Raw genomic sequence first — 15,710 nt, 5'->3', positions numbered from 1 at the left:
TGTTTACCCTTTTCGTCCTAGAAACTTGTTATCAAGCAACTACTTTAGTCTAATTTACAGGAATATCAACATCTTGGATTTAATGTCCAGTTTGTAACAATTTCCAGACCTTTTACCTACTAGATTCCAGATTCGGACAAATAAATATGCATGGTGTGATTACTGATTAGAAATAGCTTAGTGCCATCTGAATTGAGGTCAGCTGGCATGATTTGATGTCTTATATGGTGTTTCAATGGAGGACAATTGATTCAGATTTGAACACAGTCAACTAGATTTCCTTTTAAAAAGCAATCTAGTGATATTTTAAGGGAAAAAGAAAAGTTCAATAAGAGAGATTTCTAAATCATTGCTTTGGTGGCATATTTGACAAAGGATGTACATGTTCAACAACTTTACATTGTTTTATGACAACTCCACCATGCATTTCATTTTCTCCTCATAATTTTTGTACATATCAGGATAATAAGAGATTAATACATTTTTTTTAATCTATAGAAGCCTTAAATTTCACTTTTTTCACTTTAAAATTATGCACAAAACATAAATTTTATGGATCATTTAATAAACAAGTCCAATTGACACAAAAGAAATGTATGTTAAAAATAACAAAAACATATAATACAACATCGGGATTTTCAAAATATTATAAAGTTATTAAATAGTGTAATATTAACAAAGAGTTTTAATTTTGAATTTTTGCATGTCACGTAGAATTTTTATGAGGCAGCAAGTTCCACACCAAATGCTTAATTACCAAGAGTTTTGTTATGTATGTTTAAATACCTAATCAAAAACAAAATCAAAATAAAAAACAAAAACAAAAAATTAAAATTGGAACATATACATTTTACTATAAAAAAATTACAATCCGACGAAGTTACTAAATAGTAAAAACCATGCATATCTTAGGTAAAACGCAATACAGTAATAGAAGGTGTGTATACAAAGTGTGCAATCGCTAATATATAATAATCATTACTTTATATAATATTACAATAAATATATGTTTATCCATCTTTATCTTTTAGTGTTTTTCTTTTTTCTTTTCTTGCCTTTTCTTTTTGGTTTGTGTTAAGTGTGATAAAAACACCCATGTGTAGGAGATGGAGATAGGAGGACATAAGACTAAAAGTACAAGAGCCATGAAAATGTTAGTTATGCATATGCTGCGAGCTATGTAGACTGTAGCGAGGAAGGGACAACCCATGAATTTTAGAGCGTTAGCTGCTCAGCGCAAAACTTTGGTGTGTGGCATGTAAGAGCATTTACATCAGATCCTCTAAAATCTTCTAAAATACATCTACAGTGCAAATTTTACACATTTTGAGCAAAAAAAACACCCACATCAGTGGGTGTAAAAATGTGTAAAACCAGTCATATTTTTCCATGAGCTACAGTACCCGTGTATATTTACACAGGTACTGTAGCTCGTATATACATTAAAATAATATTATCATTTTACAATATAAAAACTTCTTTTTTCTTTTTCGCTCCTTTTTTTTCTCTCTCTTCACCATCTGTGCAAAACCAACGCCCTCATGCTTCTTCCTCTTCCTCTGAAAGACACACTCCCACAGACAAAATTAAAAATCAACCACAAAAATCAAAAATCAACAACAAAATCAACCACAGACACCACAAAACCAGACACACCCACACACGGACACCCTGACAGAGACAGAGAGAGTGGATCGGCGCTTGTGGCAGATCGGTGTGCTTGGATCGGAGTTTCAAATTGGCGTGCTTGTATCGGAGTGCTTGGATCAGCGTGTTTGGATCGGTGTTCTTCTCACCGTGCTTGGATCAGAGTTTCAGATCGACGCTGTGCTTGGATCGGAGTGTAGCTGTGTAGCTAGATCGGAGTTTCAAATCGGTGTTCTTCTCACCGTGCAGGGGTTTAATTTATGTGGGTTTCTGCCTTTGTGATGGTTATGTGATATTCGGCCATGGCCATAAAGCTCTAGCCATGGAGGTTTGGCTTTGTGACGATGTGTGCATGTGTGGAGGCAGGGGGTTTGGGATGAGAGAGGGGCAGATATTTGAGATGAGGGAGATATAGATATTAAAGAAGTGGTATATAATAAAATAATAATAAAAATGATTATTTTAATAAATTGATGTGTATAATAGACAAACTGATGTGAGTACTTTGTAAAAGTAAGTGTGTAAAATAGAAAAAGTAGGTTTTAAATGTGTAAATTTACAAAATTTTTGCATGGACTAATGTGGATGCTCTAAGATTGCAATTTTTACAAGAGTCTTTTCCAATATCCAAGATTAAGAAGTATGAAATTTGCTATATCCCTAGTATGGTTAGTCACAATATTAAAAACCATTAAGGTTCCACTTCCACATGACCATTAAATTATAAGTGAGATTTTAGTTGTTGCGGACCTTTGCACATGTTCATGTTCTTCCCTTTATATTCTATTCGCACTATAGGAGTTTAGTAATACATAGCTTACCAATGCTATTTCTTTGCTTTATCTTTTAATCTTTTTAATTTGTGTTGATTCCAATTATATATCAAATCGATGAAGTAAAATAAGTATAGGCATATATTTTTTGATACAAGAAGCATAGGGATATATTAATAAAAGAGAATTACATTTTTTTTTAATTCCAAACAAATAATTTGATTGAGCAATTGAATGTATTAGTTTTATCAATTATTGCTAATCACGGTAATGATCGGGTTTTTTATAAATTTAAATATATATATATATATATATTTATCCTTCAATTATTAACTTTGTTGTCATTGTTCAAAGAGTTGCATGCTTGTCACATTAATCATATAATAGCTAGAACTTTTGTAGATTACTACACGGATCTCTTCTCTTCCTCCCTCCCCAAGGATTTTGAGTAGATTCTCCATGCAGTTGAGCCGAAAGTTCAAGGGAGATGAATGATGATTTGGCTCATGTGTTTCACGAGGGGGAGGTCCGTATTGCTCTAAAGCAAATGTATCCGCTGAAGGCTCCGACCGGATGGAATGCCACCTTTATTCTATCAACAATTTTGGAGTACATACGGACGTGTTGTGTGCAAAACAGTCTTGGAATTCCCAAACCATGGTATCTCTCCTCCTAACTTTAATCTTACTCATATTGTGCATGTTCCTAAAGTTAAAGAGCCAAAACATGTGACTGATTTTAGACCTATTAGCCTATGCAATGTAATTTACAAGATTGCCTCAAAGGCTATTGCTAATAGATTTAAAAGAATTTTGTCATCTATCATTAGTGATTCTCAAAGTGCTTTTGTGCATGTTAGACTTATTACTGATAATGTGTTGGTAGCTTTTGAAACTATGCATCATATTAGTAAAAAAAAGAGGGGGAAAGTGGGGGAAGTGGCTCTAAAGCTTGATATGAGTAAAGCATATGATACGGTGGAGTGGGTTTGGTTGGAAAAAATTATGGAGAAGCTAGGGTTTGTTGAAAGGTGGAGAAGTCTCGTTATGAAGTGTGTTTCCTCTATTAACTATGCAATTAAGGTCAATGGGTGTCCCTACGGGTGCATCAATCCCACTAGGGGTATTCGCCAGGGGGATCCATTATCGCCCTACTTATTTCTCCTTTGTGTAGAGGGTTTATCGTCTCTTATTAAGGCATCTGTGGCTAATGGTGTTTTAAAAGGGATTTCTGTTTGCAGAGGGGGTCCCGTTCTCTTCCATCTTTTCTTTGCAGATGATAGCCTTATATTTTGTAGAGCTTCTATGGAGGATTGTGCCGAGCTTCAAAGAGTGTTGGATGTCTATGAAAATGCCTTAGGTCAACAGCTAAACCAGGCAAAAACTTCTCTCTTCTTTAGCAAAAACACTCCGAGGGGAATCCAAGGAGATATCCAAAGAAGGTTTGGGGCTCAAGTCATAAAACAATATGAGAAGTATCTTGGCTTACCATCACTTATGGGGAAAAACAAGCGGAATACTTTTAATGACATCAAGGAGAAGCTCGGTAAAAAACTGGCAGGTTGGAAGGAGAAGTTGTTATCAAAGGCGGGTAAAGAAATCCTCATTAAAGCTGTGGCTTTGGCTATCCCAACATATACTATGAGTTGCTTCAAAATCCCAGAATCTCTTTGTGATGACTTAACAAGTATGATTAGGAATTTTTGGTGGGGCCAAAATTCCAAGGAGAAGAAAATTCCATGGGTGTCTTGGGATAGGATGTGTATGCCCAAAGCGGGCAGTGGGTTGGGTTTTAAGAATTTGAAATGTTTCAATTTGGCCTTACTAGCCAAACAAGGGTGGAGATTGCAACTCGCTCAAGACTCGTTGGTTGTCCAGGTGTTAAAAGCTAAATATTTCCCTAGATGCGATTTTATTCACGCCTCTCTAGGCCATAATCCATCCTATACTTGGAGGAGCATCATGGCGACACAAAGTCTTGTGAAGGAAGGCATTATGCGGGGCATATGTAATGGGAGGGATGTGAGGGTATGGCGTGATAGGTGGCTGCCTTGTCCTTCCTCTCATTGGATAATTTATCCTCGGTTGTTCCTGCATGAGGATACTCGGGTTGGAGAGTTGATAGACATTGAGCATAAATGTTGGAATTCCTCGGTAGTGGACTTTATTTTTTTGCCACATGAAGCGGAAGCTATCAAATGTATCCCTTTGAGTGTCCGCCTCCCTCCAGATAAATTGGTGTGGGCTGAAACAGCAAATGGTTTGTTCACTGTCAGAAGCACCTATCATTTGGCGTTGAGTAGGTCCTCGTTGGGCAATAGTGGTAGTGTCTCGGATTGTAGCCTCTTAAGGAGGTTTTGGAAAAGTCTATGGAGGCTTCCTATCCCCCTCAAGGTTAAGCATTTTGCATGGAGAGCTTGTAGAGAAGCACTTCCCACAAAAGTGAACCTTAAGAGAAGGAAGGTGCTGACTAAGGATTTATGTGATTGGTGTAAAGAGAAACCCGAAACTGTTGGCCATGCTTTGTGGGGTTGTCCAAAAGCTAGAGAGGTGTGGGAGTGCTCTAAGCTGGTGCTAAACATAGATAGAAGTGAGAGTTCCTCTTTTTTGGACATCTTGTGGCAGCTGCTGTTGGGTGATAATGTGAATTTGGATCATGTTGCTCGGCTGGTAATGATTGCTTGGAAGGTTTGGCAGAGCCGTAATGAACGTCGCCTTCATGGTGTCTCTCTTTACAGCTGACGTTTAGGGCCATGCAACTATGGGCTAAGTTCCTGGCAGCAAATGAACGTGACTGGTCTTCTGGCTCGGCTGTCCAGACTTTGTCTTGGTCTCCTCCTCCTCCGGGTTTCTACAAAGTGAATGTAGATGCAGCCACTTTCAAGGATACTAGAGCTACGGGGTTTGGAGTTGTGATCCGTAACAGCTTAGGCTCGGCGGTTGCTGCTTTATGCAGAAAGTTTGATGCCCCTCTCGGTCCTATTGAGGCTAAATCTAAGGCCCTTGAAGCTAGAATTTTGTTTGCTCTGTGCCGTGGCTGTTCTGCTGTGGTGCTGGAAGGTGATTCTCAAGTCTTGATTAATGCTCTATTGGGTTCCTCCTCTGCTCCCTCTGCTGTGGTCGCTGTTCTTGATGGGATCCTTGAGCTTTGTAAGGGGTTTTCTCAGTTTCAGTTTTCCCATGTTAAAAGGAAAGGGAATATGCCTGCTCACCTAGTAGCAAAAAATGCTTATAGCATTGTAAATGACATCGTCTGGGTTGAAGAGGATCCTTGCTTTGCTAAGCAAACCCTCATCCATGATGTAAATTGTATGGTTTCTTAGTAATGAAAAGTTTATGCATTCCCTATCAAAAAAAAACTCATATACTTTGTAAGGCGTGAACCTGTTTTAATGTTTTCGCCCTTTAATTAACACACTCGTCAACTTTGTTATTGATGCTGACAATGAAAATGAAGCGATGAAGAGCCTGAAAGTTAAACTTTCGCATCCATCCTTTTTGCATCATTTTAAAAGAACATTGTTTGTAACATAGCATCGTTTGGAACTGAATACATAATTTGTGTTGTAAAGCAGTTTGGTCGATTAGCCTTCAGAACAATCACGTGTGTAGCCTGAAAGTTAATGTCGCAGTATTTCATGCACGCTACAACAGCCTATACGCTCGACAAGATCGAGAAAATAAAACAAGAATAATATTGACTAAAAAAAAAAAACTCCTCCTTTCTTTATAGAGGAAAACATGCTTGCGCCCACCCCTCAATGGCGTTTAAAAGGAAACAAAAATACGTGTCCCATAAATGGGAATTTTTTCTGTTATTAAAAAGTTTTATTCCCTCACATTTTACAACGGAAATGAACTCAAATGGATGTCGCAAGGCCGATATTCGAACAAAGCAGTAATCTATTGCTTGGTCAAATTCCGTATAACATATGGAAGTATGCCTCCATGATTGAAATAAGCCAATTCCACCTGCAAATGCAACAAGAGGATTAAGGTAAGTAACTACTGTATCTAAACTTTCTTTTCTTTCTTTTTTCTGATAAATGGTATCTTAACTATGTTAATAGCTGGCATGAACCTTCATGGTACATCATTACGGCAATATTTATTGTCAGGAAGGGTGGCATAGGCACTCCTTCAAAACAAAAACTGGGACCATCCATCATGGCCTAGTAGACTAAGCAATTCCCTGAATATAATAATAGTACCTAGACAACTGAGCCTTTAGTTCAAGTTTGATCTCCACCTTAGCCGTTACTCCGGAGGGGCTTCTCCCCCCACATCACTAAGAGCAAACAAACAAACAAAAAGGTACCTAGACAAACCTGAGCCAAACAGGCTAATGTATGGTTTTCTCCTTGATGATGAATTCAGTTTCAAGGGTAATCAAGGCAAGGTACTCCAACTAAACATATGGCATGATTACAGTGGTGCAAACTAACCATGATATTGGTTTTCTAATTCTTGTATAATTCACATGCAGTGACCTTTTCTAGTTTCCTTTTCCACCACACTGATCGCAACCACCTCGAAAAAATGTAAAAACATAGTTAAGTGGGGAATACCTCAGTGTCAAAGCGGGCGATGCAGGTGAAAGATTTTCCAGAGTCAGTTGTGACAGTCACATCTTGACCTGGCCTTATATCGCTAACATTGCTAGGAAGGTCAATGGTGTAACGTTCATGACCAGTCAATCCAAGTGTATCTGCATCCTCACCAGCCTTGAAACAAAGTGGAACAACACCCATTCCCACCAAATTACTGCGATGAATTCTCTCGAAGCTTTTGGCAATCACTGCTTTCACTCCCTGTTGTATACAGAGATTATTTGAGGACAAACAACTAGAAAGACATGTTAAAGATAATCAAAATAGAGATTTGAGAAACTCACCAATAACATTGGACCCTTGGCAGCCCAATCCCTGGAGCTTCCACTCCCATACTCAGCACCAGCCAGTATAATGGTATCCTGTCCAGCAGTCTTATACCTCTGAAATAGACACAGGTCAAATGCACAGATTCAGTAATTAAAATTTGGAGATTATCATCATCTTTTTCACTTAAGAGTGGGATCCACGAATCACAAGAAAGGACTTCTTAGATCACAAAAGTAATTTATGTTTTTACATGCAGAAAACATCCCATTCAGTTTACAACTTGCACAATAAGGAAGGTATTATAATATATACGTAAATGGCACTAAGTAAATTTATCTAATTAACATAGTTCACATTGCAGCACTCCTGTCAGATCAAGTGAGCCTTTGCCACAAAAAAACACAAAAGATAAATTCTTAGAATGCTATATTATCTCAAGTAAAACCTTTGATGAAGAAAAAAATCAGGATGAAAAATTGTAAGACAATTTGATATCAAATAACTCACCATTGCTGCATCAAAAACATAGAGTTTCTCTCCAGTAGGAACATGAACTGTTTTTGGGCCCACTTCTCCGTTCAAGAGCTTGTTAACTATGCGGATATTGGCAAATGTTCCCCTTGCCATCACTTCATCATTGCCACGGCGACTTCCATAGGAATTGAAGTCTTTGCGATCCACCCCACGCTCAATAAGGTATTTTGCAGCAGGACTGTCCTTGTGAATGCTTCCGGCTGGGGAAATGTGATCTGTTGTAATACTGTCGCCAAAGTTCAGCAGGCAGTAAGCATCCTTCACCCCATGGACTCCAGGAGGATCAAGGGTCATGCTTTTGAAGTATGGAGGCTCATGGATGTAGGTTGAGTTGGGGTCCCATGAATACAAGGTGGCAGTTGGAACTGATAGGTCATTCCATATGGGATTGCCTTTTGTAATTGCCTCATAAGTACTTTTGAACATAGAAGGCAACACACTGGATTGAACAACCTAAACAGTATGCCATCCAAAGTTAATGTATAACACACAGATTCTCAAACTTTTCAACAAAACTATATAAGTGTAACTCTCTACCTCTGCAATTTCTTCTGCAGTCGGCCAGATATCCCTAAAATAGATGCTCTTACCATCCTTCCCTGTGCCAATTGGCTCCTTATTAAAGTCAATGTCAACCTGGAAATGAAATTATGTTATCTACCATCTATGCAACAAAAACAACCAAGTCTTAGTGGCTATGAATCCTCAACAGACAGTCAATGCAATGGGTCATTAATATGTAACAAAGAAAAATACTGCAAAATAACTTCTAAGCGATGCTTCAACATACAAATTGAAAGTAAATATATGCATTGTACAAACATAGAGATGTGGCAGAGATATTTCTTTCCTCGTGCTGTTAACGTGTTGGAAGCTTGATTAATATTTTCAAGCATGAGATAGAGTCAAGAGCTGCGGCAGAGATATAAGTGCTGAGAGGTAATGCAAAACACCTACCATATCTAATGTATTAGACGTCTCCTTTTATGGAAACAATATAGAATGTTATTCCATGTTGTAACAAGGCCACATGATGTGGTCTAGGAAAAATATTTTAAGGGTATACAAAGTGAAACTATCCAGTCAATGTCTACCACTCAAATGTTGAATAACGTCAGTCAAACAATGATGGGTTTACATGACGAGCTGAAACTGGAATATGCAAATTGTGTTGACCTTAGACCTCAATATAAGGAATAGTGGGTACCCCGTACCGATAGAAATGAAACTATATAACTTTATATATGTAAAGAGTGTATGAAGCTAAATCTGTGGAAAGTGGCAGACATGACAAGTACTTGCAATTGACCTTTCCGCCTTTTCATTTTTCACATCCCTCTGATTAACTCTCATCAGGTTTTCTGCATTCTGCAGATTATTGTATCAATCTGCCCTTTATTGCTAATATATATAGACACTGAAAGTATTTAAAATATGTACCGTGCCAGCAAGGGCATAGGCGACCACTAAAGGAGGCGAGGCAAGGTAGTTAGCTCTTGTCAACGGATGAACACGACCCTCAAAATTCCGATTCCCAGAAAGCACAGCAGCTGCTACTACGTCTGCATAAACGACCAGATAAATTCAGGTGGGCATTTTGGTAAATCTTCACCCCAAAAAAATAAAACAAAAAGGTTTATCACTTATGAAGAAACTTTAAACTTGTAAACAGCATGATAAATTATTTAATAAGTAAACATGCCTAAGCTGAAGTTATAGAAATTATTTATCCCTTACCATTTTCTGTAATGGCAGCAGCAACTGATTCATCTAAGTCCCCTGAATTCCCAATACATGTTGTGCAGCCATATCCAACAATATTGAAGCCCTGTTGGTTTAAATATTTTTGTAGTCCACTGCATCAAGAAAGTCTATATTTAGCAGACAAGTTCTTTATTATGTACAGCAATAAAGTAGTTATTTTATATTATATCTCTATATATATTAAGAAATACCTCTGGAGTAAATATTTTGTAACAACTCCAGAGCCTGGTGCAAGACTAGTTTTCACCCACGGTTTGACCTGTTAAATCATTTATGAATCAATATTTAATCAACACAAAAATAAAAGAAAAGATCCATGGCATCCAAATTAATATTTCACATTCTTACAGTAAAAGGAAAGCCAACAGAAGTATATGCCAAATTGGGAAAACTTGGAGGAAAAAGGAATTGGAGGCAGTGATTGTACAGTCTGAAACACATAATAAACATAACCATAACTAACCTGCAAACCAAGTTCAGAAGCCTTTTTTGCAACAAGACCTGCCCCAAGCATGACGCTAGGGTTTGATGTATTGGTGCAGCTTGTGATTGCAGCAATTACAACACTACCATGCTTAAGCTCTGCTGGCTGTCCTTGGAATGAAAATTTTGCCACTTTCTCTTGCTCTTCTTTTGGTATAGCAAACCCCTGCAGTACAGTAAAACAATTAGGAAGAATGGTAGGCAATATACAGAAAAGCTATTGTCAAATAAAACGAAATGACGCATGAATGGCATTACAACTACATATTCACTAATCTAATAAATAAATAAGAAAAGTGTGCCACTAGGCACTAATATATGCAGATTAGAAAGTGAAATAGACTAGACAAGTCCTGATCATCACTTCTATTATGATCAGTGAATCAGTCATGTTTTATTGCTGGTAATGCACACACTTAGAGAGAGAGAGAGAGAGAGAGAGAGAGAGAGAGTGGGTAATCATGCACAAAGGTTGTAGCAAAAGCATGTGGCTGAGGATTGGCCAAGACAAAGGTAGTAGAAAATTGGAGATTGCAGGTTTACAGCAATGACCATTTGGGTAGTAACTCAGATTGGAGATTCCTTGATGTTCCAAAATGAGGAAGAGACTCTACATCTATAAGAGGTGGTGGCAGTTAATGTTGACAATAAATGTAAGTAGCAGTTGAATGAATGATGATGGGACAACAGTGAGTAGCCAAATGATTGTGGAATTAATGTTCAGCAATAGTCCAATAGGTGGGGCCAATGGTCAATTAGAGACAGTCAATGATAGTTTATTATGATGGATTTGGACATGAGGTAACTACAGCAATGAGGATCATGGAATCTGGCCAAAAGTGAGAGGAGACCGGGACTGGAATGTGCTGATGGAAATGATGATAGAAATCCAGCATTGACTGTTAAGATGATGTTATCTAAATTTGGTCCTTATGATTTATAGAGGAGAAGACATATTGTATTATTGGTTCAACCTTCCATAATGCATACACATCAAAACTAAAAGCATCATTTACACAATTTTTTAATAAGTTATCTGATAAAGAACAATAAATAAATCAGCTTCCAAGGAAAAAAATCAAACAACTAGGTTAAACAACAGAACCAAAAGACCATGTATATTAATTAGGCTGCAACATTCAAAAATTTTGACTAACCTTGAATCCAACTTTGTTATCAAGACAAGCATGCCAGTCAGACTTCATTTCTTTCAAAGGCACTCGATCATGAGGTCTGCAAAAGATGGCAGTTTCTTATAAAATGAGTTGTACAACAAAGGAATGTTCAAGAACAATAATTTGATTTAATGTGAGAGCAAGTCTGTGCATGAATAAAGTATATACCTCTTTGGCCCTGACATACAAGGTTCAACATCCGCAAGATCCAGTTGTAGATAAGAGGAGTACACTCTTTCTAGTTGAGGCTGATTTAGGGGAAATCAGTTAGCATTACCCCTATAAGAAAATCCAGTGCAAATATACCTCAGACAATTAAGAAATATAGGGAATATATAAAGACCTTTACCTCATTGTAGTCAACAAACAGTTTGTTTGCCCGGAGATATGCTTCTATCATTTCCACCTAAATTTAAGAAGGAAAGAAGTTACATAATGCTATAGGAATTTCACATTGCAAGGGAACGAATACAGCGAATCACCCACCGTCTCATCACTTCTTCCAGTTAATTTGAGATACTGTAAAGTGACATGGTCTACAGGGAAGAACCCCATGGTTGCACCATATTCAGGAGACATGTTGGCAATAGTGGCCCTGTCAGCCAGTGATAACTTACCCATGCCTTCCCCTACAAGTACATACAAACATGATAACCTCATATCTATCTAGTTCCACAGACCAAATCATTGCAATTTAAGATTAGATAAACTCAACTTCCAGAAAGTTAAATTACCATAGAACTCAACAAATTTGCCAACAACACCATGCTTCCTCAGCATTTGTGTCACAGTTAAAACCAAGTCAGTAGCAGTAACACCATCGTGCAATTTTCCAGATAACTTGAACCCAACAACACCAGGCAACACCATGCTCATGGGCTGTGAATGACAAATAAGAAGGAATTAGAAGTATAATGCAGCAGAAATCTTGCCTTAGCAGGGATGAAAGTGAGCCACAGGGTGTATATTGAAGTTTAAAATAAATGAGCAGCAGAATTTAGTTACCTGGCCAAGCATTGCTGCTTCTGCTTCAATACCTCCAACTCCCCAGCCAGCAACTCCTAACCCATCAATCATGGTTGTATGGGAATCAGTTCCAACCACACTATCAGGATAGAGTAGGCCCTCAGTGTTGAACACAACCCGTCCAAGGTATTCAAGATTAACCTGTGAATTCAACACATCAAGTCATTCCATGCCACGTCTTTATAAAACTATCAGGATCAAACACTCAATTTTCATTTGACATACAGTAATTGAAAGAAAAAAGGATATGATTTTTTTTTTTATGAAAAAAAAAAGGATATGATTTAAATATGTAGAATGAGAAATAAAAGTGATGTGATTGATACTCCAAGGTTGACATTTAAACCAACATTATCTTATCTTTCACATCTCCTTCCAAACTACTTTACCTGATGCACAATACCAGAACCAGGAGGAACAACAAGCATGTTGCGGAAAGCAGTAGACCCCCATTTAAGAAAAGCAAATCTCTCCTTGTTTCTCTGGAATTCAAGATCCATATTGGCCTGCACTGCATTTTCAGACCTTGCAACATCAACCTGTACTGAATGATCAATTACGAGATCAACAGGAACCTGCATGTTTAGAATGAGAGATGGTAAGACAAAAACTGAGAATATAACTGCTTAGGTGACATGATATACTAGCAAATGGTTTACATTCCATAACAATTGGATGTTAATGTAATCATGTAAAGCTATAAAAACTAGTTAATGATCACCACATATGAAGTTATCTAGGAAGACAAAATGCCTCAACTATTAACCCAAAACAAAACATGATTACAATACAGCATCAAAATATGATGAATGACCATAGACACAAAATCTTATTCCAAGTCAATATAAATCTATGCGTTATCAAGCCAAAACACAAAAATTGTAGTCCAAAATGATATATAAATGACCCATATCAATAACTTTAATGATACCACATGGACAGACTATAAGAAAACGCACCAAAGGATTGATCTTGTTAGAATCGCTGCCAAGTTTGTTCATGGCATCACGCATACAAGCAAGGTCGACCACAGCAGGAACTCCAGTAAAGTCCTGGCAACAAACAAGAAACCTTAGAAGAAGAGCAAGAGGAAATGTTTAAAACAATTACTGTGTATGCTCAACTCCATTAGGTACCTGCAAGAGAACACGAGCGGGCTTGAAAGGAATTTCAACTTGATTCGGAGAAGTGTTCTCCCAATCAATAATTTTCTCAACATCTTCCTTCTTGACTTGGAAGTTGTCGCAATTACGAATTGCAGACTCAAGAAGGATTCTGATAGAGTACGGCAACTTCTCTGTTATAGATATAAGAATAAGTATTGTCTGCGATAGTATTACAATTAACGAGAATGCACTACTAATGAACTGCTGAGAATTCACTACAAAATCAGTATGATATAGTTGACAGTTGACACAAATGAATTTATTTGCTGCAAAAAAAAAAAAAAAAAACAAAAACAAAAAGATCCCCGTAAAAAGTAGTAGAAAAAAAAAATTACCAATCCTCGGATCATTGAAAGACGGAAGGCTGTAGAACTTTCCAAACTCGCCGCCTCCTGGCTTGGGAAGACTTGTCAAGTGTGCCTTGAAAGGATGTTCAGATGCTGAAATCATATAGATGAGAAATCAGAACATCAAGTTTCCTCTTCAGTAATTAAATTGTGTTTATTAAAGACTGAAAAGTAGGTTCACTTTCTGTAACAAAACAATCATTCTCAAGCCAATAACAGTACTACAAAAATAACAACAACAATATATAAAGTTCATTTTTAATGATTTGAAATCCTGAAACACCATTCCTCAATTTAAACGTTAAAATACATGAAAGAAACGACTTTAGCATTGTAATTATATTTGTTTTCTTTCTATTTCCTTAGCCTTCTCGGGAACCAAACAGAGCGTAGTAGAAACTTATAATAGCTAAGCTGACTACAGTCTACAGTGCTGGATATATCAAATGACACGGAAAGTACATGAAATTCTACAAAACTACATCATTTCCAGAAATTTTTATGCTAGATTTACTGCATCAAACACAGAATCCATTCCTTACTCGTGATCACAGATCCTGAAACACTATCGCTCTGCTAATCGTTGAGTAATCGCAGGAAATGAAAATAAACACAAGAAAATCGATATAATAACATCGTTTTCCTTCAATTTTCTCAGCAACTACTTAGCTCTCAACTCAGTTGACTTTAGGAGCGTTGGAAAAACAAAATATAATTTCAGTTTCCCTTTCTTTGGCTTTCTCAGCAACCAAACAGAGCAAAACGCATAAAAAAAAAAAGGTCCAAAAAAATTGGAGAGACAGTAGTGAGTGAGTGTTAGTATAGTATACCCATAGTGGCGATCTTCCTCTGGAATTGTTCGATGACGGGAGCGACGGCTCTGATCTGAGAGCGGAGACTGATCGGAGATCGCCAATCGACACCGTGGCTCCAGCGAGGGACGGAGCACCGGAGAGATCGAACCGCGGAGGAGAAGCTGAGAGATCGGTAACCGGAGACAGGAGGAGGAGAAGAAGAAGAAGCAGCGAAGGTTCTAGAAAGATATGGAGAAGAAGCGTAAAGCCTAGACCTAGCTCTGAGAATAGAAGAGAGCGTAGAGGAGGACGATGAGGATGCGCTTATATACATGACGCAAACGCTAATGAAGGTCACGCATACGTAAATGGAGGAAAACGACGCCGCCGCAGAGCAACAGAAAGGATAAGGATTAGCTCAGACAGAGAGGAAGCAGAAAAAAGATTGGCAATGGAATATAAATATATAATAGAGAGAAAGAGGAATGGGCGAGCTTTTACGAGTTGCAACGGTTCGCGGAAGTTTCTGCGCGAAATGAATAATTTTCAGAGAGAGAAAGAAAGAGGCGTGTGGAGAGTGAAGAGAGAGAAAGAGAGAGGTGAGACCTAGGGCTGCGTGCCGCTTTCTAGAAGTGAAAGTGAGAGTGTGAGAGAGAGAGGGCCAGAGCGAGGCTCCACTGGGTATAAGCTAGCCTTGAATTCGGACAGAGAAATGGTTTTCTGTGACGAGGCGTAATTCACTTTTTCAGACACTGCCATTACCCAATGGTTTCCCTCCACGTAATTGGCTCCTACAATTGTTGTTCCATTCAGAATTTAAAAAATCAATAAAAATTGTATACAAGTTTCGTTGGTCAACGAGGTTAAATTTTTTAAGGATTTTAAACTCCAATAAAAACATGTCACATAATCATCTTATTAAACCATGAATACATTTTATCACACAAGGTAATATCTCAGTAAATATTGTATTTTAAATTTTAAATAAAAAATTAATGTGGTGTTATTAAGTTTTAAATAAAAAAAATTTTATATGGTAATGTCTTATTTATATTTCATATCTCATCTTTACAAAGTTTGAATTTTTTTTAAACTAAAAATTGTATTATAAGTTTAAGGTAT

At 37.5% G+C, this 15,710-nt stretch overlaps 1 protein-coding gene across 1 annotated transcript; it reads right to left on the bottom strand.

Annotated features, from left to right (window-relative positions):
- Positions 1-5,865: 5,865 nt before the first annotated feature.
- On the bottom strand, positions 5,866-15,245 carry LOC112034847 (aconitate hydratase, cytoplasmic). The gene is made up of 20 exons (XM_024067660.2): positions 14,625-15,245; positions 13,783-13,887; positions 13,418-13,578; positions 13,241-13,333; positions 12,671-12,856; positions 12,261-12,422; positions 11,990-12,134; positions 11,742-11,884; positions 11,605-11,661; positions 11,424-11,503; positions 11,238-11,313; positions 10,061-10,246; positions 9,789-9,856; positions 9,571-9,689; positions 9,274-9,395; positions 8,371-8,469; positions 7,807-8,286; positions 7,314-7,412; positions 6,988-7,230; positions 5,866-6,391 (listed from the first exon to the last, which is right to left on the bottom strand). Exons 1-20 carry the CDS (start codon positions 14,920-14,922, stop codon positions 6,323-6,325), a joined length of 2,991 nt encoding a protein of 996 aa, XP_023923428.1. The 5' UTR covers positions 14,923-15,245; the 3' UTR covers positions 5,866-6,322.
- Positions 15,246-15,710: the final 465 nt, after the last annotated feature.

Source organism: Quercus suber, unplaced genomic scaffold (assembly GCF_002906115.3).
Source record: "Quercus suber isolate HL8 unplaced genomic scaffold, Cork oak 2.0 scaffold_135, whole genome shotgun sequence".
Classification (NCBI taxonomy): Eukaryota; Viridiplantae; Streptophyta; class Magnoliopsida; order Fagales; family Fagaceae; genus Quercus; species Quercus suber.
This window is presented reverse-complemented; position numbering and strand designations above follow the sequence as displayed.